Source organism: Fistularia commersonii, chromosome 14 (assembly GCF_037954325.1).
Source record: "Fistularia commersonii isolate RoL2024-O1a breed Wild chromosome 14, RoL_Fcom_v1.0, whole genome shotgun sequence".
NCBI classification, from domain to species: domain Eukaryota; kingdom Metazoa; phylum Chordata; class Actinopteri; order Syngnathiformes; family Fistulariidae; genus Fistularia; species Fistularia commersonii.
The window spans coordinates 8,442,226-8,462,350 of record NC_141297.1 but is presented as its reverse complement, the minus strand read 5'-3'; the positions used below and the strand labels follow the sequence as shown (position 1 = coordinate 8,462,350).

General features: G+C 48.7%; 1 protein-coding gene across 3 annotated transcripts in view; it reads right to left on the bottom strand.

Moving 5' to 3' along the window:
• The window catches only part of nckap5l (NCK-associated protein 5-like), a 37,640-nt gene that overhangs the window by 7,606 nt on the left and 9,909 nt on the right, over window positions 1-20,125 (bottom strand). The window contains exons 1-8 of one of the 3 annotated variants that reach the window (XM_086159862.1): window positions 16,429-16,561; window positions 12,863-12,948; window positions 5,566-5,706; window positions 5,332-5,400; window positions 5,179-5,217; window positions 4,973-5,092; window positions 3,325-3,416; window positions 213-3,065 (exon numbers count right to left, since the gene is read on the bottom strand). In XM_086159862.1, coding sequence (XP_086015988.1) covers window positions 213-3,065; window positions 3,325-3,416; window positions 4,973-5,092; window positions 5,179-5,217; window positions 5,332-5,400; window positions 5,566-5,706 — 3,314 coding nt within the window. In that variant the 5' untranslated portion in view covers window positions 12,863-12,948; window positions 16,429-16,561. Of the gene's footprint in view, window positions 1-212; window positions 3,066-3,323; window positions 3,417-4,972; window positions 5,093-5,178; window positions 5,218-5,331; window positions 5,401-5,565; window positions 5,707-12,862; window positions 12,949-16,428; window positions 16,562-20,125 lie in introns of those variants that run through there. The other 2 variants (XM_086159863.1, XM_086159861.1) reach the window with 2 other exon arrangements.

The window sequence follows — 20,125 nt, the reverse complement described above, 5'->3', positions numbered from 1 at the left end:
ACGTCTCTATAAGCAGCCCTTTGATTGGCTGGTAACCCGCCTCTCGCCCGATGATAAGTGGTAATAAATAATGAATGAGTAAATGAGCGATGTCGGGATCGCTTCCTGTCGTCACGCCTCCGTTTATCGGGGGCGGAGCCGATCCGGGGTCGGATCGCCAGCCAGGAATGACGGGGACTCCTCGAAACCGTCGCTCGATCTCACGTCCTCACCTGTTTAGCAGCTGTTGCATGAAATTGTCGGAGCGCGCTCCTCTGTACATGACAGCCAGCTGTCCCTGAGCTTGGTCCATCACCACCTCGCAGGAGTGACCCCTGCCCGACCTCTCCACGTACGCCCTCTCCTCCTCCAGCGCCCTCCTCAGCCCCTCGGCCTTCTCCATCAGCGTGGAGATGTTCAGCCCCTCCACGCCTTCCTTGCACCTGGTGGCCATTTTGACCGAGTCCCTGCCCACGGAGGGGATGTTGATCTTCCACTCCTTCTTCTCGTCCTTGGTCTTGGCCGCGTCGGTCTTGCGGCTCAGCGCGGGCAGCTTGCTCTTCTTCAGGCCGAACCAGCTGGCGATGCCGTTGGAGGCCTTCTGTTTGACCTCGCCGCCCTGCCCGCCCCGGTCCTGCTCCTGAAGTTTCAGCACGTTCTCCTCGATGCCCTTCATCACCTTCTGCTCGATGGCGGACTGCGGGCTGACGGACGGCTGCTGCGGCGGCTTCTCGCCCTCGGACGTCGGGGGCCTCGGAGGAGGCGGCGGGAGGCTGTCCCCGTACATGGGGTTCTTCTTCCCCTTCCCGCCGATTTTCGCCCTCTCCTCGGATTTGGACGAGTAGCGGGGGGCCTCGGAGGGCTTCCCCGCTCTGTGCACGGGGGGGCCCTGGCAGGGTTTAGACGGAGACTTTGGGGGTATTTTGTTTGGACTGTTGCTACTGTGAGGGGCGGATTTTACGTTGTAAGCGAGATTCAAGGAGCCGGGGCATTTGATGTTATTGCGTAGGACCTGCGGGGTGTCGGCGTTGGGCGAGGGGAGGCCGATTTTGCTCTTTGAGCCTTCCGTCTGTTTAACCATCGCTGACGGCGGCGGTTTGAGCCCCTGCTCGTGGAGCTGAGACGACCCGGGGTATTTCAACCCGCCGCCGCCGATCCCTCTGGATTTCCCGTCCAGCGAGTCGGTGTACTTGGAATGTCTCTGCTCATCTCTCTGAAGCTCGGCGGGTCTCTCCGCCGTCTTGCTCCTCTCCTCGCTGTAGCCGCCGCCGCCACCGTCGTTCGCGCCTTCCATCGGCCTCAGACCGACCTGCAGGTCCTCCGAGCTCCTCAGCTTGCCCAGCGCGGCCAGCCTGTCCTTGAAAGCGTGGTGGCTGGAGTCCCCCGGGGGCCGGGCGGGACCCGCCGTCGGCCTCTTTGGAATGGACGAGCCGTCGTTCCTTCTGGCCGGGGGCGGAGGCGGCGCCTGGTTGACCTCTGGGTTCTGTGCCGATGCCTCCCTCGCGTCCATCTCCTGCTTCTCTCTGGGTCGCGGGTAGTTGGCTCTGCTCTGGGCTTTCCCGATGGCAGAGGCGTTGGGCAGACTGTGGTGGTTGACCCAAACCGGGCTGTCGGAGTCCTCCTCCTCGTCCGACGACGACTCCGACGTGGACGACGAGGACTGCTTCCGCTGGGGGGACGAGCCGAGGACGCTCTCTGGCAGCGACTTGACGAGCTTCCTCTCGCCGCCCGTGGCTTTCACCTGCGACGGAAGCGTGGTTCTTTTCTCGAGAGCTTGTGTCGCGTCCTCCTCCCTGGAGCCGGTTGAGATGTCGCAGACATTTTCGTAATGGGGGACCCTCTGAGAGACTTTGGGCGATGAGGAGGATGCGGACGAGGGAGCGCCCGTCTTCGCGCCGGCGCCCTTGGGAGCGGAGAGGCTGCTGTAGCTTACGTCCTTGCTGGGCAGGGCGCAGGCATCTTCGGGTTGCGGCGGGGACGTCGGTGCAGAGTGGGTGGCGGGGTACGACTCCGATCTGGAGGGCGGAGGCGGAGGCTGCCTGCACCTCTCGGTGGTGGTGGCTCTGCGGGTGGGGACGGGGGAGTGATAGACCTCGTAATTGTTGGTGCGACAGGGGATCCTGGAGTTGCGGGTGAGTTGGGGGCTCAGACGAACAGCGGGGGTGGCGGCCTGGGACTTCTCCCCTATGGAGGGGATCTTCAGGAACTTGAGCAGTTTGGACGGGGAGTTGATGGCGGCCGCTTTGACGTCACTGAGGCAGGAGGAGCTGGGGCTGAGGGAGGCACCGGCCCGGACGGAGGACGCCTCCTGGTCTGCGCCGTCTTTCTCCTGCGCCAACGAGGGGTCGTGAGGGGAGGCGTCGACCGGGCCTTCGTGAAGGCCTTCGCTCATTTCAGAGTCACAGTGGGAGTTTTCTGTCACGGGTAGGTGGGGGACGGGGCAGAAACCCGTCAGCTCCCCCTCAGAGACGTCACGCTTCTGCTCCGCTCCCGCCGCCTCCAGGGCCTGCTTGGCGTTCTCCGAGATTAATGACAGTGCGGTGGCGCCTGCCGGCTGCTGGTGGGGGTCGTTCTTGGTGCATTGTTTGGAAGGGGGAACGGACTCCGCCGTTCTGCTCTTACCGTGACATTCACTGGTAGCGGCCGCGGGAGCCGCGTGGCTCTCGGTGGCGGAGGAAGGACTACAAACATGGCTGCATGGCTTGGGGGCGCTGTCGGGGCTCCTCTTGCAGTGCAAACAGCAGGCGCTCCCGCCTTCGCACTTCATCGCGCCGTCGCCGTTGACGTGCTGGTGCGCGTCGGGGTCCGAGCAGGGGCGGTGGCAGTGCGCGTGGAGGGGTGTTTTGCACTGCAGCGGCTCTGCGGCGGCCAGGACGGCTTCCGTGGACATGAGCACCTGGCTGTAGTCGCAGAAGGACAGGCTCGTGGTGGACGGGTGGAACTTCAGGGGGTCCGTCTCCTCCATCTTGCGCAGGACCTCCAGGATGTGTGCTTTCTTCTTGAAGAAGGGTGACAGAGCCTCCATGGAGGCGGCGGGGCCGCGGGGCCCCGGGGAGGCGTGCTGTGTGCGGTAACCATTTCCCTTCGGAGAGAAAAAAGACACGTATCAGCGCAAACATCACGGGAACCTCGGCGAGACCTTTCAATGCGTGCGTACGGGAAACCAGCGGGGGTGAGATAAGACAGGGGGTCTTTCTTAACGACAACAATAGAGAAAATGTCAGAATAGCCCGAAACGTCACAAGCGTCGAGGGGGTAGGGTGTCTATTCTCGTCCCGCTGTTATGACACAACCCCGTTTTCGCTCTTAAACGGCTGCGCATTTTTTTTTCTCGCGATAATCACCTTGGCTTGTGCTTCGGTCTGTGCGGCCTCCACCTGCTTGGCGGAGTCATTGTGCAGCTGTGCATTGTAATCAGGGAGGGGCCCCGCCTGGACCTGTAACGGGAGATTCATGAGGCAATTATGATGACACTGTATACACTGCGGGACATTGTATACACTCCCGGGCCAGGAGCCGCTTTGTCCCCGGCATCTGTTGGAAGAATATAGAGCGGCGGGGGGGGGGGAGCCTGAGATCCTTTGCTCAGCAGTGTTTGACAGAACCAGGCTGAGGGGGGGAACAAGCAAGTAGCAGCTCCATCCGGTTTTAGGTATCGGAACCAAACGCTAATATTTACACAGCGGCGGCGGCGGAGAGCAACGTTTGAGAACATGCATTTGTACACGTGTGCGCGTTGGGTGGCTCCGCTTTACTGGGAGGAGTGTCGAAAAGGTATCGGCAGATTAGACGTTTGAAAGTTCGGATGGGTTTCTGTGCTAAAAATGAAAAAACACACACATATCCGCTACCCAACTAGGGATGCGTGCTGGATCGAAAAAGTAGAGTTTGCAAAAAAAAAATCCACAGATGTGTGTTAAAAAAGTGTTTCCCAACCTTTTTTTGAGCCACGGCACAGATTTTACATTCGAAAAATCACACGGCACACCACCAAATTAATATGTTAAAAACATTTTTTAACAAAGTACAATGAAACCGTAGTCTCAATTTACTTAATGTGAATCTAATATATCTAATAACTGTGGATTCGTCAAGTTGCAATGCAAATTTCCCACTGATGTGCAACTTTTCCAGAACACTTTTTTCAATGTCTGAAGTCATCAATATGTCTGAAAATGGTATTATTTGAGAGAACTCTGGCTATTTCTTTATCAACGCCAGAGCCGAGCATCTCTCCTACAATTACTTTATCGGCAGGTAGTATTAATGTTTTGCTACAGTGTGTGGCTGTTTGGATTTAGAGACGAGTTCAGCGACTTTGTAGCAAGCTTTCACTGCTTTCTAACTCGTCTTGGTAGTTTTCAACAACGCTGCCTGTTTGTTTACGCAGATACAAGTACTTTTTATTTTAAAAATGTATCACGCAAAGCGTCACTAATCACTCTGATGCACAGGTTAATTCACTACCCGTCGCCATCCAATGGGCACGCTGCCCACATTGACATAGAAAGACACATTATTTGCGTTGGATAAATAATTTTCGGACCAATCAGGTGAAATTGGGCATTTTTCCGCGGCACATCACAGTGGTTGGGAAACACTGTGTTAACAAACATCTCCGGTAAGCATCTGAGGAAGAGCCTATGTTTTGCTCAAAACATCATGCATGTGAGATTATCTATAAATACATATTTTGTGTTTGTGTAAAATAAATCATCTTTCTTTTTGGAGTACTTTCGGCGTGCGGATTTTTTCAAACTCTACGTGTTTCTCGTGCTATCTAACACTAAAATAAAATGGAAAATAAAGAGGGGAAAAGCACGACAGGTCGTAGAGCGGAGCGATAAGCTGGAAAATAAAAGCCTGGATAGCAGCTTTATCACGACGGTGCGGGATTAATAAAAGACCGGTCCTGTTTTTACATTCGTACACCAACTTTCTGCCGACTCCTTGTGAATCCGCATGTGTGCTGAAGGTGCGCAAACCCCCTCACCTGGTAGTGAGCGGTGGGATGGTTGGGCAGTTTCTGTTGAAAGAGTTCACAGAGCGCCCTGTTCTGCCTCTCCAGGTCGAACACCAACATCTTCAGCTTGATGCACTCCTCTCTCAGATCCTGCTCGGGAGAGGAAACGCCGTTAAAGACGTCTAGACCGGTCGAGGGAGATCCGGACCGCGCAGAATGAAGTCAGCGGAAGTTACCTTCTGATTCAGCAGAGCCTGGACCACGTGGTTGGCCACCTGAGGATGAGACAGCAGCCCCTTTATTCATCGCGCTGACACGACGCGTCCGGATTTGATTAGCGGCGCGGAATTCCGCGGTTTATTCTCTTAAAGTCCGCGTTCGTGACTCACCTCGTCCAAGCACCTCTCGTAAGCCTCTCTCTGACTCTCATTAGCCAACACCAGGGCAGAATTCTCCGCCTGCGAATGCACAGTCAAAACATGTCCCGACAGTCGCTACTATATATTTACAAGTCGGACGGGCTAAAAATAAACGCTGAGCGTTATGACAGAGCGTTTGTCAGGGAACGGACACAAACATTATCCCGTTCGGGGGCGGGACGGGGGAACCCGATCTTCCCTCACCTCCAGCTCTTTCAGACGGTCCATGAGCTCGCTGCTGTTGTCCTCCAGGTAGGACTCCACGTCCCCCTCCTCCCCTTCCTCATCCGTGCCGAAGTCCTCGTCGCACATTCTCTGTTCCGTCTCATCAGACATTGTTCTCATCTGGACACACAAATGCACAAGAGTTGAATTGAAAATTAAAACAAAAGAGGTTGCGGGTGACATTGCAAACCGTTCACCCCTGTGCGGTCCAGCCAGGCGCCCCTCATTATTTCCCTTATGATTATATTACCAATGTGAAAACATTTGTGCCCGTCCCTCCCAGCCCTCAGAGATTTAGGTTTCTTTTAATAATCTTAAAGAGTGTGTTCCAGAAGTGCTCTATATGTACAGTGTCATGAGACCACTGTGTTGAGATTTATTCTGACTTGAAATCTGACTTTAACTGCAGTTTGGTTGATATTTTCTTTAACAACTTGCAGATTGGTCGATCTTCTTTTCAAACTGTTAAAGCCAAAAAGATAATAAAATGAACACACAAACAGATAACGGTGTGTTTACCAAACATGTCATATCTGCATTTTTATTTACATAAAGCAAGCAGCCAAAGAAAAAAAACTGGTAAAGCTTGAGTTACACTTTGAAAAATTAGACTTGTATTCAAGTACTTTTTGCAAAGCAGAAGATACACATGAAATGTGCATGACTAACACATCTAAGACACCTGAGCAGAAACGAGTGTGTGACACACACGCAGGTGACGAAAATGTTGCTTTTCAAAGCTTACACCTGTGATTTCAGGCAAAAACTTCAACTCGGGGGCGAAGGAACCATCATTCTACCCATCTGGGTTCCCCTCGGCCATACTCTGGCAGCTGGACTGTGTTAAAAAGTGAAGCAGAGAGGTACAGGCAGAGCTGGAAGGTGTGTGTGTGTGTGTGTGTGTGTGTGTGTGTGTGTAAACCCCGGGATTCCACATGGGAACAGAACAGAACATTTTAATAGAAGCCATGACACTGACGACAAAGCATTTACGACTGACGTAGCTGACGTTTCTAGGCGAACAGGGTCCTCCTGGTTCTCCAGACAAACCAAAACAAACACTTGGGGTTAAAGGGGTAGCGGGTACCCACTGACAGAGATCCGCTTCACATCGGGCACTGCTCTCGTCGCCGGGGGCGACATTAAAATCATTACCTCAGTCACATTCTGTTTATCTGACACTAACACTTTGCCACAATGCCATTTCATGGTTCCCCTGTCTGGAACGTATGGCGAAGCGTCCGGTGCGCAGACATTCCCGCATCACGGGGTTATATTAACGCAGGCTGTACAAAAAAAAAAAAACAAAAAAAAAAAACACTGAGATATTGTTTGGAAAGATAAGCTTTAAGCCTGCCGTGTTGCTAGGCGCCAACGGATCAGAAGGCCCGACGCCACGCTGAGCGTGCAGGAGGCGGGTCTTTAAGCGCGAAGCCAAATGCCAGGAGACGGAGGACGGGACGCAAAGGAAGGAAGTAGGTGAATCCATGAAGACCCAGATCCAATGTCTCATCTTAAGGAGTCATTAGAGCAGATGAGATAAGCCTGGTTCAGCGGCTGGAGGGGCAATCAGGAATTGGCACAGTTCGGACAGGAGACCACAGGTGACACACAAACACACACACACACATTATTTAAAAAAATGCCTCTCCATTAACCTAACAACCTGTTTTCAGCACAAGCACTGGGTTCTCACAGCAGGTTAGAAAGTAAACATTATAAGGCCTCAAAAAAAAATCTAATTTAACCGCACCGCTAACAGATACATCCTAATAATTTAAGGACTGAGAGGAACGATAATCCCTCGGAGCTCAACAACAGCAGCACTCATCTTATGCACCACGACTTCTACACTTATTTGTTATTTGCAAGAAGCATTTCAGTATATTTGCAGATTAACGCCTGGAAAGGTGTGCTCCGGATTCCAGTGGTGTGTTGGGAGGGAGGTCGGGCCACCCGGGAAGAGACACAGCCTGACGGACTCCAGGTCCGACGAACATTTCAAATAATAACTGATTTATTAAGACTCAACGGCGTCCCCTCGTGTGTTTGGCACCAGGGGTTTGGAGAAGCGTTTCCAAAATATCTCGCCAGTTAGTTTGGGATTCTTAACCCTCAGTGTCCCTGAAATCACGCCTAAATTTAAACACAATCTACAAGATTACTTTTTTTTATATTAAAATAAGCCTTTTAATGAGTGTGGAGGAGTGAGTTTACATCTGAGAACACTGATTCACATACCGTTGGGACGAAATCCTGACAAAAGAGTTTGTGGTTTATTTATATAAAGTTTTATATAGTTTTCTGACTCAAGCGCGACTCTTAACCAACCACCAAGACCGTTAATTTCACCAAGGTTTGGATTAAAAACAAAGAAAAAAAAGACAACGCTCCTCTATCACACACACTGCCTCATCGGCCATGTCCGGGGGAAATTAAGCGCAGGACGTCAATATTGTTCATTAACAGCAGTGTCACTCAAGTAACGGATCCCAACGCTGTTTCCGTTAAGTGTTTCACTGGTGATGCTCTTCTTTTCTTTTAGTGTGTCCCTTCGAAAAAAAAAAAAAAGATCTCGATCGCCGTCCTGGCATCGGGATGGGCGATGTCTGCTCTAAACACACACACACACACACACACACACTTCTGGGAAATTCAGTCGGGTGTCCTGGCCAAGCCTAGTGTAACCGGATCTGTCTGCCGAGCATTTACAGGAAGATTATTGAGCACGGATGGCCCCTCGGATCCGAAATCCCCGCAGCCGACCTGAGCCGCCCCACGCAGTGTTGGCCGCTCATCGAGCCGCCATCGACCCTCGCACTCAGATCCACGCTTGTAATGGAGGGCTGATCAATCCAACCCATCTAAGAACGGAAGCAGATATTAGCCATCCGTTTGACCTTGGATGAAAGGAACACTATAAATACCAGCCTCCCTCGCAGCTAATTCACATTACGGCTCTGGAGCGGCGAGGACGAGGTGGGGGGGAAAAAAAAAAAAAAAAAGAAATTCACATTGAAATTACAGCGTGGACCAAAAGACAACAAAAAGCGTGTCTAAATATAAACGGGGCGAAGTGCTGCCACAGCTGCTGTGGTTTTCTTTTATGTGCAGAAGCATCGCTGAGGAGGCCACCAAAAAGAAGCATCTCGAAAAAAAAAAAAAAAGAGACCGCCATCAGGAAGGTCCGATCAAAATGAAGATACGGATCGACAAAGCGTCGGGGTTGTTTGTCACATCGCGAACACGATTTTTTGTTGTTGTTGTCGTCTCCGCAGACTAGGGGCCCGTGGACGGGCCGTGCCACAGCACACTGAGGCCCATTGACGGGGCCGGGCAGAGCGCGGGGACCGGCTCGGGGGGAGGGAGGGGGGGCGGCGGTGCCGGGGAGCTCCTTCCACCAAGTCAGCTGGCAGGACGGAGAGCCGCCGGGGCCGTCAGAACCAAAGGGGGATGAAAAAAAGAGCTGCTGAGTGCAGCTCAGCGTTTGTTCGCCCGCTTGTTTTGTTGTTGTTTATTTAATCTGCTAACAGTAGCCTGATGCAATATTCTGTTTTCAGTAGCCAGGCATCACAAAAAAAAACCTCTTTATATGCAATTTCAGGCCTTTGGGATCTCGGTTGCAATCCAAGATATCTGTATGAGTATGTGTGTGTGTGTGTGTGTGTGTGTGTGTGTGTCCTCAATGGCTTATATGCATCTCACGAGTTTGTATAGACACGTTGTTTTTTTTTTTTGTTTTTTTTTTTCTGAACATGTGATGGAATGTGGTGATAAGAAAGGAATGTTGCCCCAGAGGACGAAAGGTGTTAAGGAGAAGGTTGGGATTAAAGAAAAAGAAGGAAAGAAGGAGATCCGGAAAAATCTTGACAGCTAGGGAAGAAAAAAAAAATTTATAGGCATAGATAAGTACTTTCTGGGGGTATAAGTACGTACTTTGAGAATCAGAAAGTAAATGCAGTATAACACAATTCCTTAATTAGTGTATTGTAAATGGGAATTACTTAATCATTTACTTATATTTAGCAACAAGCAAGTTTTTCATAGTAATTTCTATTTCTAAATTGTTTTAAAGTCAAGAGTTAGGAGTAAACAATTACAAAAAGGAAAGCTCGGCTGTTACTTCCGTTTATGTTACAATTCTACTGTGAAAGTACAAACACTTTGCACAACTGGAATTAAAGCAACATTCAACCAAATATCAATGTCTTACATATATACACGACCAAATACAGACACACATCCTTACACACTCACATACACACTAACATACATACGCACTTACACACATACAAACACACATACATAAACACTCACGAATACACTAACATACATATACACTAACACACATACATACACACACATATACATACACTCACATAAATACATACACATTCACATACATATTTACATATAAACACACATACATACACTCACATAGACAAATGCACACACACACCCTCAAATACATACACACTTACATAAAGTGGCTGACCACTATTCTGGCCTGCAAATATAATCTCATCAACTTCCATCCCCTCCCGTCACATATGAGGCAGCCGTGTAAATACATAAAAAAAGTGACGTGCCAGAGAAAATAAACAAAGCCGCGGAACAGATAGTAAAAAGGAAAAGGAAGGAGACACGGGGAGCAGATAAGAACGGCGCTTCCTCGTTTTTTGTTTTTTTTTGTGGTTCGTTTCTGAAGTTTGACCTTCTCGCCTCACGGAAGTGATGGCTATCCAAACATTGGATAAACTGAGCAGGGGTCGCGTGTCGGCCTCTCGCAACGACAAGCGTTTGGTTATTTCTTCCGCCTGAATTTACTCGCGTGGATACCTGGACTTGGAGGCGCGCTGGGGAGGTTGGTGTGTGTTCAGCCCCGGACGGAATCTGCGAAACCGAACACCAGAGGAAACCTGATGTGTCATCCATCCACTGTAGATAAAATAAGGTGTCTTTTACAACAACCTCCCCGCCAGCGAGGGCTGGTAGGACTTTTTCACGGGTGTCGAGCTCTGACACAGATTTCTTGTTTCACTGTCTGCAATCCCCTCATTTCCGTGCACACACACACACACTCACACACATACACACATGCACGCAGGCCTCGGAAACAGCCTGGCGCCTTTGCCACGCCGCCGTCATTTTCCCTTTTTTTTTGCTCCTATCAGCTCATCTCCACCTCCAGCTGTCAAACACTCCCCTGCTAAATGTCACGTTGAAGAAAATCATAGGACTACAAAAAAAAAACCTGAAGTGCCAGGTTGCGTGAGACACTTTAAGTTATCAGCCAAAAAAAAAGGTATAAAAATCACTGAAAGGAGTGGAAACCCATAAATACACGAGTGTTTTCGCTTAACAACTCCCTTATTCAGCTTAAAGTTCTTTGTGTGTGTGCCAGTGTGTGTGAGTGTGTGTTTTAGGGGGGGATTGGTCCAGATTGGATGTGACACACAGACACCTTTTCTGGGGATAAAACCCAAAACACTAAAGGAAAAGACCAGGAAAAAATGAACAACGCACTTCTAGTCAAGACACCTCAGGAATTGGACCTGCAACCCCAAACCTAGAGGAGCTGGAGTGCTAACTACCACAGTGTGTGTGTGTGTGTGTGTGTGTGTGTGTGTGTGTTGCTTATCACTAACTGCTAACTGCTAACAGTGGGGTTTCCATTGTATGGACCCTCTCCATCAAAATAATGAACACTGCTGCTAGTAATCTGAGCTGATGTTAGTAAAGCGTAACCACGGTAACTGATGTCCATCTAAGCAGCCATGCGACAAAAGCAACCACAACGGCGTCAGTCTAAACAAGAGATAACCAACCATTTTTGAAACAGAGAGCTACTTTTTGGGTACCATTTAATGTGAAGGGCTACCAGTTTGATCATGCTACTTTGCCTCAATTTACCTTTAATTATGTTACATTTAAATATTACTGATATTTTTCTATGTGAAGACACCAACCATGTTAATGATTTCTCACAAAAATGATCAACAATGATTTAGCAAGGTAGGAAACAGATAAATGCCAATATGCAACACTTTATTTATATAAATCTCAGCAATTATTTGCATTTTCAAATGATTACTTCTACAACTTGCCAAGGAAATCATAATGTCCTATTTAGACACTAACAATTTTTAATAAACTGTCCACTATTTTGCAACGTGTTTGCACAAAACACACAGAAATTCACTTGAGATTTTAAATAATTCTCATCACATTTTGAAATCATCACCAAATCTGCAGTATTTTTGACAAAATGATCTCTTTTTAATGATGCAATGTAACGTCAACACATTCTACTCTGACACGATCTAATAATTTTTATGTTTTTTTTGTTTTTTTTTTCAATTTGCAATATTTACGCCAATGGTGAGAGAGCAACCGGCATCACTACGAGAATCTCAGCTGAGGTTCACAACTCAAGACAGGATTATCAAAAATGACAGGTTATAGTTAGTTGACTGCTAAAAAAATTGAGAAAATAAAAATGCTTTGTTCAAATTTCAGGGCAGAAATTAATTAATGATTTCGGTTTGAGAATCGGTTATTCATCAGCACCATTCTCTGGCACAATGAGTGACAGAGCATCCCCTAAGCTCACGTGTCCGCGAGCGCGGGAAGACACGGTTCGAGGGGGTTACGGCTTCCAGATGATTGATGGCAAAGCTCGCTGAAGGTCTTCGGTACGACCACCGATCGGTACGGATCCTCGAAAACCCGTCCACACAAAACTTCCTGTGCTCCTTAAAGCGCTTTGAAAACCGCTTTTAGCCCGTTCTCTTCTCCTCCCACCCCTGCCTGCTCCGGACCGAGGTTTTTCCGGTCTTTACTGGCGTAACATGGCCAACGGGCTTGCGTTACCACAGTTACGGTGAACTCGCGGCCTGTTATTTTTTTGCTATCAGCCAGCGCGGCGAACACGTGACACAAAATAAAATAGGTGAATTAAGGTTGGATATTGTTATATAACATGGAGTGCTGATGAACCGAGAGATGGAGAGACGGGGTGTCGTCGGATTTCGACAGCTCATTAAAATACGAGTAAGTTTAAATAAATGAGATATGCTCACATAAGGCTCTTAAAGTTTTGTAGATTTAATAAATCAGACTGACTTTGACTTTTAGCAGCCCGCTGGTTTTGCGTCGCCCTGGTTGCTGCAGCCTGAGTCACATGACCTTCGGCGGTACGTGAACAGTGTTTTCTTTCTTTTTTTCTTTTTAAAAACCAATTAAAGCCCCAAAGGGCATACGCAGCGATACCAACCTGTGGTTCCAGCTCTGGATATGAACCTTGAAGAGGATTGCGTCTCCTGTCAGGCACCGCTGTCTCCCAGCAACGCACCCGGGGAGCTGGACAACAAAAAACACACACACACACACACTCTTTTCAATAAGGGGTGGCAAAAGTTATAATACAGTGAAGGGTAAACATCAGAAATAAGCCACAATCTCAGTTGCTCTTCATCTGAATTTCACAATTTTTTTTTGGTTAATCGCCGAAGAAAATAGCACTCAGCTTTCCGTTAAACCAAAGTCACATATTCTAATATTTCTGAATGGACCAGAGGAAGGAAGCCAGCTCTCAGCTGAGAAAACACATATGCTATACGATCAGAGAATCAACCGCATCCGACGCAGACCCGAACCATAAATCTCTGCCTGTGCTTTTATTTTGAAATCCCAGCCGTCTCCAGATGTTGCTATTTGACCCACTTTTAAGGTCAATATCTCAGGAGATTTTAAGGCAATTTTTAGGTACTTTCTTGTGGATTTTTTTTGGAGGGGGTGGGATTTTTGCTAGATTTTGCTCATTTTGGAGCACAATTTGTTGATTTTAAGGAAACTTCCTGCGTGTCGTGTGGGTTTTTCACACTCCAAATGAGAAGTACAAGGCAAAACAAAGGGGAAAAAATCTATAAAATAATCAACAGACAAATCAATAATGAAGCGGCGGTGTCAGCAACCTCCTTCTCATCCTCTGATCAAACTTGTGTCTGACATCCTGATCTTTAAGCGCTCTTTTGTCTCCCCTGGCGAATCACAACCCGCCACTTCTGTCTGAGTGGTAACAAGATCTTGGGTGACGAGTGAAGAAGTCGGCCATCGTTTCACGGATTCTTTTCTTTCCTTTAAAAAAAAAAAAAAATCTAAATCGATGTCCCCTTTTGTCACGGCCCGCGGCGGCTTTTTACAGGAATCCGGCAGGGAAGGAGGACGGCTGGTCGCCCTCGGGGAGATACCGGTGCTCCGCAGACGCTGTCGGCCTCCCCCACGCCGCCACCGCCGTCGCATCTCACGCTTCCTCAATCTCCCCTCTCGTCTCTCCTTTCATCTCTGACTCATTGTTAAGTGTAATGAAAGAAAGATGGCGGGGGATGAATAATTCAGCAGACGCGGCGTTTAAGAGCTGCCCCGTTTTTTAGGTCTTTCTGATAAAATACACGACGGATGTTCTTGTTTTTATTAATATGTCCGACGTGGGATTCCCAATTAACTGTCTCCCTTGTAAGTTACGTTCAGCGTCTGTAAATGGTTTTCGTTTAAACCGGGGCGCCCTGTCTGGAGCGGCTACTGTCTTATCGCCGCTGATTTGCTTAGGCAACGAGCAGCCGAATTAACTCTTCCATTCCAGCAGCGCGGCGTGGCCTCGACCGGCCCCTGATCCTCGGAGATCACGTCAAACCCAATGGGATTAAAGGTTGCTGAGCATCTGCCCTCCCGGTCTGGGTTAAAAACGTAGCGGGGGGGACGGATCATCTGGTCTGCACCGGTCCTGCTCGGCACACCTGGTCCTGAAGGGGGGGGGGGGGGGGGGGGCCCACGATCGGTGACCCGTGTCGGGAAGCAATATCACAAAGGCGCCAGATCACCGCACTACTCCCCGCCCCCTTTAAAGCAAAAAAAAAAAAAAAAAAAAAAAGAGATTGATTGCGCTGGTATCTCGGTGGGCAATCTCAGAGGACCTGCACGCAGAGAATACCATGAAATACCGAGGTTTGGCGCAGGGCGAGGGAAGATTCATGGAGGAGGGCAGCAGCGGGGGAGCTTTTTCAAAGGCGACTCTGTCGGAATGGGGAGACGAAATGCACAAAAGCTTTTTTTTTTTTTTTTTTAAATCACGTCAGTCGCACTCTCAGGGATTTTGCGCAGGCAAGGCCGTCTCAGGATATGTCAAACACCAGCCTTTCCATCTGCCAGGCTGGGGGGGGGGGGAGAAAAAAAAAAGGTGCAGATCGGAGCTCTGGTGGCAAAGAACATCGGAGGTAGACGTAAACAATGTGCCAGGGATCCTTAGCGGACGGGATTAGACGTTAACGGGCGGGAGCTTTCCCTGCTAAAATGTAGGCCAAAGTCTCTTTTTTTTTATTGCTTTAATAAGGAGATGAATATCAAAGAGGAGAAGATGTGGGGGAGACAGAATCAGGCTGGGTGTGTGTGTGTGTGTGTGTGTGTGGTTGGGTGGGTGGGTGGATGCGAGCGCGGGGGTCCCTCAGTGCATCTTCCTGTCTGATGTTTGGCTCCTTGAACGAGGAGTCGAACATAAACAAAAAGAAATACACAAATATGGCAGCTCTAGATATCTGTGTCAGACAAAGAGACATCGACTTAGGAATGTGAACAGTAACACTGTGCATGTCTAAGCCTATTGCTAATTGTGGGGAGGTAGAAGTTTTTTATAATTCACAAAATTTTTAGATAATTTCTTGTTGATCCTGAACTAACAGACATTTTTTTACTTGAATCTGACACAGTATCTATGATGTGGAAGATAATAATCAGAAGATAATAAATAATCAGATTTTTTGTTTAGAGCAAATGATATTGCTTAACTGGTTCACTACTAACATATTATTGGTATAATTGTTTTTAGGAAACAAAATTATGCTTTTTTTTCCTCCAAAAATGATTTGGCATTTTTTAAATGTATTTTCTTTTTTTTTTTTTTTTGCTTTTTTTTTTGGGCGATTACTAGCTTTTGAGGGGTTCATACTGTTTACTGCGTGATATTTCGAAAAAAAAAAAAAATCTGAATAACACAAAATTAAAAGGTTTTAGTGAAAAAATGTTCAATTTGCACTATATTATTTTTCAAAATCAACAGAATGGTAAAAGGTTTAAGAGGACACAGCGTGAATGTTGGGGCTTTGCTCAAAACCAAGAATAAATTAAAAACCAGAGATATGTGGGGTGAGGAAAGGAGCCAGGGGAGCAGCGATGGGGGAAGGGGTTGGAGAAGGGGGAGCACCCTTCCCCTAAAAAGGCCTGAGAGGTTGGATGTGAGCCACCGGCGTCTGCGAGCCGTCAAACAGAATGCACGGATCCTTAAATCTGTGCCGGGCAGAGCTCCACACCCAGAGGAGGGAACGCATCACCGGCTCCGACACCCTACGCTAAACCTGGGTTTTTGTTTGATCACAAACACAAACATCTTCACCGCCGACCGCCGCCACCGCCATTCACGTTGGCAGATTTACGACACTTTGTTCGTGGAGCCGAAAAACCATCCGATGCGAAACCTGCCTTGTTTTCTACCGGAGTGAAATCGACGGCGACGTGTCGCTGGTGTCGCTGTTTGTAAGCTGGCCCAAAAATATAAATACTGACTTAAACGCAGCCACACGGGGAGGGGGGGGGGAATTACGTCAATCACAAGTCAACACCTTAAAAACCCTGAATCAAAACACCTCGCTGACACATTTCATGCCTGACTGCGATTTAAAAATCCGCAGTTTCAACAGAAGCATCGTTATTTTTGCAGAGCCGGGATGAATTAGAGATTGACTGACCGCCCTCCCTCCTCCTCTTCCCTCAGATGAGGAGTAAGCTCACCTTGCTCCTGGTGCCTTCTCTGTCATCGGAGATCTCCTCCCAGCAGCGTGAAGTGTAAAAGGCATCAGAAAGAGAGCTAAAAAAGAGTGGCGGGGGCAGTGGCGGGGAGCCGCGGCCTTACATATCAGGACCCCCGGTTGCGGAGGAGATTAGTTTCCCTCCCGCCTGGCGCGGCGTCACCCTGCGAGCGTGGCGAGGAAGCCGGCTTCCTCTACACCGTGGCGGGGAAAGGCCCGTCCTTGGGCACGAGCAGCATTGTGTGTGTGTCTGCGGAGTCTGCCATGTCTCCCATTGTTCCAGGAGCGAGCAACTGAGCGAGCGAGGCGGACTTCCTACCCCGATAGACCCTGCCTACTACAACAGCTGTGGACCAGCCCCCACCTCACCAGCTCCCATCCCGCCTCCTCCTTCTCCTCCTCCTTCAACCCCTGCCTCTGCTACCACTGCTGCTGCTAACCATTAACCCTGCAGCTGCCTGCTCAGGCCCGTAAAGGGGGAGGGGGGGGTGAGCTGGGGGTTGTGCGTTTCAAACGAGACCCTTCCACGTAGCGGACAAAGGGACGTCAGAGGGAGAGGAAATCCGACGGGCGGGCTGAAGTGACAGGAGTCCCCTCTCCGAGAGCTGATCACTGGCCTAGAAAGAAAGCAGGCTCTGCGCTAAGAGGATTGTCTTCCTCGGTCACGGCGGCGTGAGGAGTTAAATCGGGTTCAGCCGCAGAGGACCCCCCGGTTTAGGAACAGCCAAACCCCCCCTCCAAATTACAGAAACCGCTGCTGCGCCGGTCGTCAATAAGTCTGCCGATTGGAGCCAACACATATCAATACGTACCGTATACACTCCGACAGATAGACTGTTTATACATCAGGAATTACCCACGCCGCGCATGGCTATGACATCAGCAAATTCAACTTCTTTGTCAGAATCACGGGGGGGGATATGAGTAAGAGGAAAGTCATGTTTCAAAAAATTCAGCTAGCTCCAAAACCCATCCCCCCCGGCCATTACAACAAATATTCCAAATGTTCCCAAAAATCAGCAAGTCATTGTCTAAAAAAATAAAAGTCCCGAAATTAACTTAAACTACCAAGAAAATTCACCATCAGTTTCCATTCTGAAAAAAAAAATCTGGAAAAATGACCAAATTATTTAAAAATTGGTATGAATACTCAAGAAATGTACCTAAAATTTGTGAAAATGGAAATACAGGTTTGGAAAAACTGGCCAGAATTGACGGTGAAGTGAACAAAAATTGGGCAAAATATCATTTATTCATTATCTATATCGCTTATCTGGCAGTCAGGGCCGCTATTGGTGTGAGAGCCTTTCCAAGGCATCATCAGAGGAGAGGCGAGATCCATCATATATTGAGCTGTATATTGAGACATCCATTTGTAGAGACATACGCCCAAAATGGATATTACTTATTCTTGCTTATTTAATACAGAAAAATATAGAAAAATGGGTGCTATTTAAAAAAATCTTGGCTTCAATATTTTCCCTTAAAACCCAATTAATGGGTATCACCACCAAAATTGTGTGTGTGTGTGGTTCCAAGCTTCTGATCTAATGGTTCAGTAGCAGTGAAACAAAAAAGATATTGCGGGGGTGAAAAAAGGGTGGGCTCGGGCTCGGACTGGAATTGTGTCTGGATCGGTCCGTGTCTCAGCCCGCTCGTCCAACACCCTCTGTGATTCATGTCTTCATCTTAATGAAGCCACATCCTCCCCATCATCCTCACCCCCTCCAGACATACCAGACACACTGAAACAAACACGCTGACACGACGGTGGGGCGGGACACCCCTCTCCAGAGCGGGACGTAGGAGGATAACTAAATCAAGCAAAAATGCAACACGTCCCTGTTTCTGTGGGAAAACAGATCTATAGATTCTCATTTCGAAAAATCCAGCCATTTCTTTTTTTTTTCCTGATTTGACCCCGATTGAGCGGACGGGAGACGTGGGCATGCATCGACGTGACCCCCAGCCGCGTTCCCTATAGTCGCGACCGGGCGCCCTCGGGCCGCTCACATGGATGTCAGCCGTTCGGAGCGGTTGTCGGGTTTTGGTACACATTCATTCGATCCTCTTCTGCGTGTGGATGGACGCTGATTCATCAGAGGTGGGAGCGCCACCGAAGGCCCTGAGGGTTACGCACAGGTCAGCATGAACACAACAGACGCTTCCCATCCCCCAAAAAAAAATCGGTAAAATCAAAGAAGCCTGTGTCGACGAGAGGACTGGGTCTTCTGATGACTAAGCGATCGGGCCCCGCCCTGTCTGGGCAGCAGAGCGGGGCCACCTAGTGGCCCGGAGACACCACCCCGGGATCCCCCTCTTTTCTACTGATCCTTATCCAAGACCGTCCAGCTGCCGACCAGCTGATGACGCCGGTTTGCTCTCGGCTCCTTTTCTCACGTCAAATCGTCTCCATTGGCGATTGTTAATTTTTTTTTTTCCCCCACAGCTGCTTTCTCACTCAATTGAACTTTTCTTTTTTGGTTGTCTGTTTTTAATAAATGTTTTATGGCTGACCTGCATTTATATTGAAATTTCTATTCTATATCGGATTTACGCTTAGAGGCAAAAAAAAAAAAAAAACCTTCTTTTTTTTTACATCAATTTACTTTACTTCTTTTTATATGTGTGTGTATTTAGGAAGTCCCTAAATATGAGATATGGTAATTTCCATAACATATCCCTGAATCATTTTGCGTTTTTTTTTTCAATAACTATTTTCTGTGACTGGAAAATTCTCTGACATGATCTGAAACCAAATGCAATCGGCTCATTTAATCAATTTAATCAAGAAATCAAAAAGTTCTCTAATTTCCTCTCGACGCTGTGAAACCGGAAGGTCCTTTGTCTTTTCTGATCGGAGGGGTTTTCGAGAGCGGCGGGTGAAGGACTATCTCCCCCCGCCATCACACAAGCTACCTGAGCAGAATTCTGGAAATGCCAAAAATGCGTCAGATCTTTCCGTGGGCAGGAGAAACATGACCCACGTCGCTGGCGCGCATGCGGAGTTCGCTCTCTGAGGCCAGACCGGCTCTTCGTGGCTCTTCATAGGTTTCGCGGCCGGCCGGCCGGACGTTGACGCACGCCACCATCTGCGGCCGATGAATGAGACTCACTTCCCTTCCAGGAGGGTCGGGCCTGAACAAGCCGGCTTGACCTGAATGAGCGCCGATCACATGGTCCCCTGGAGCTAACACGGGGGAATGAGGATAGCGCTGCACATAAAAGCCCTATTGTCACCCACCCCTTGCCTTCCCCTTTCCCCCCCCCCGAGTGAGGATCCTCTCTAACTGCTGAAAAATTCTATGTAATGTGGACATAAATAAGGCGGGGGGGGGGGGGAGGAGGGGAGTCGGCAGGCGGTGAATTACTATCTCATTGGAAGAGACCCCACCCTCCGCCAGCCTCCTCCTCCTCCACCACCACCGCCCCCCTGGCTCATAACTTCTCCTGCAGGCTCTCAGGAAGTGACATGTGACTCGGTATTCAATGCAAGCAACATGGAAACGGGGACGGGGAAGGGGGGGGGGGGGGGTCACATGACCATCATCCTGCAGTTATAGAATAAAGCAGCTCGCACACTTGCATATCACGTCCTGGTCCAAAAATAGTTTTGTTTCAATGTTCTATCTTTTTGTGGCAAAATCGTGGATGATTGTGTGCCATTTGTGTCCAGTTTA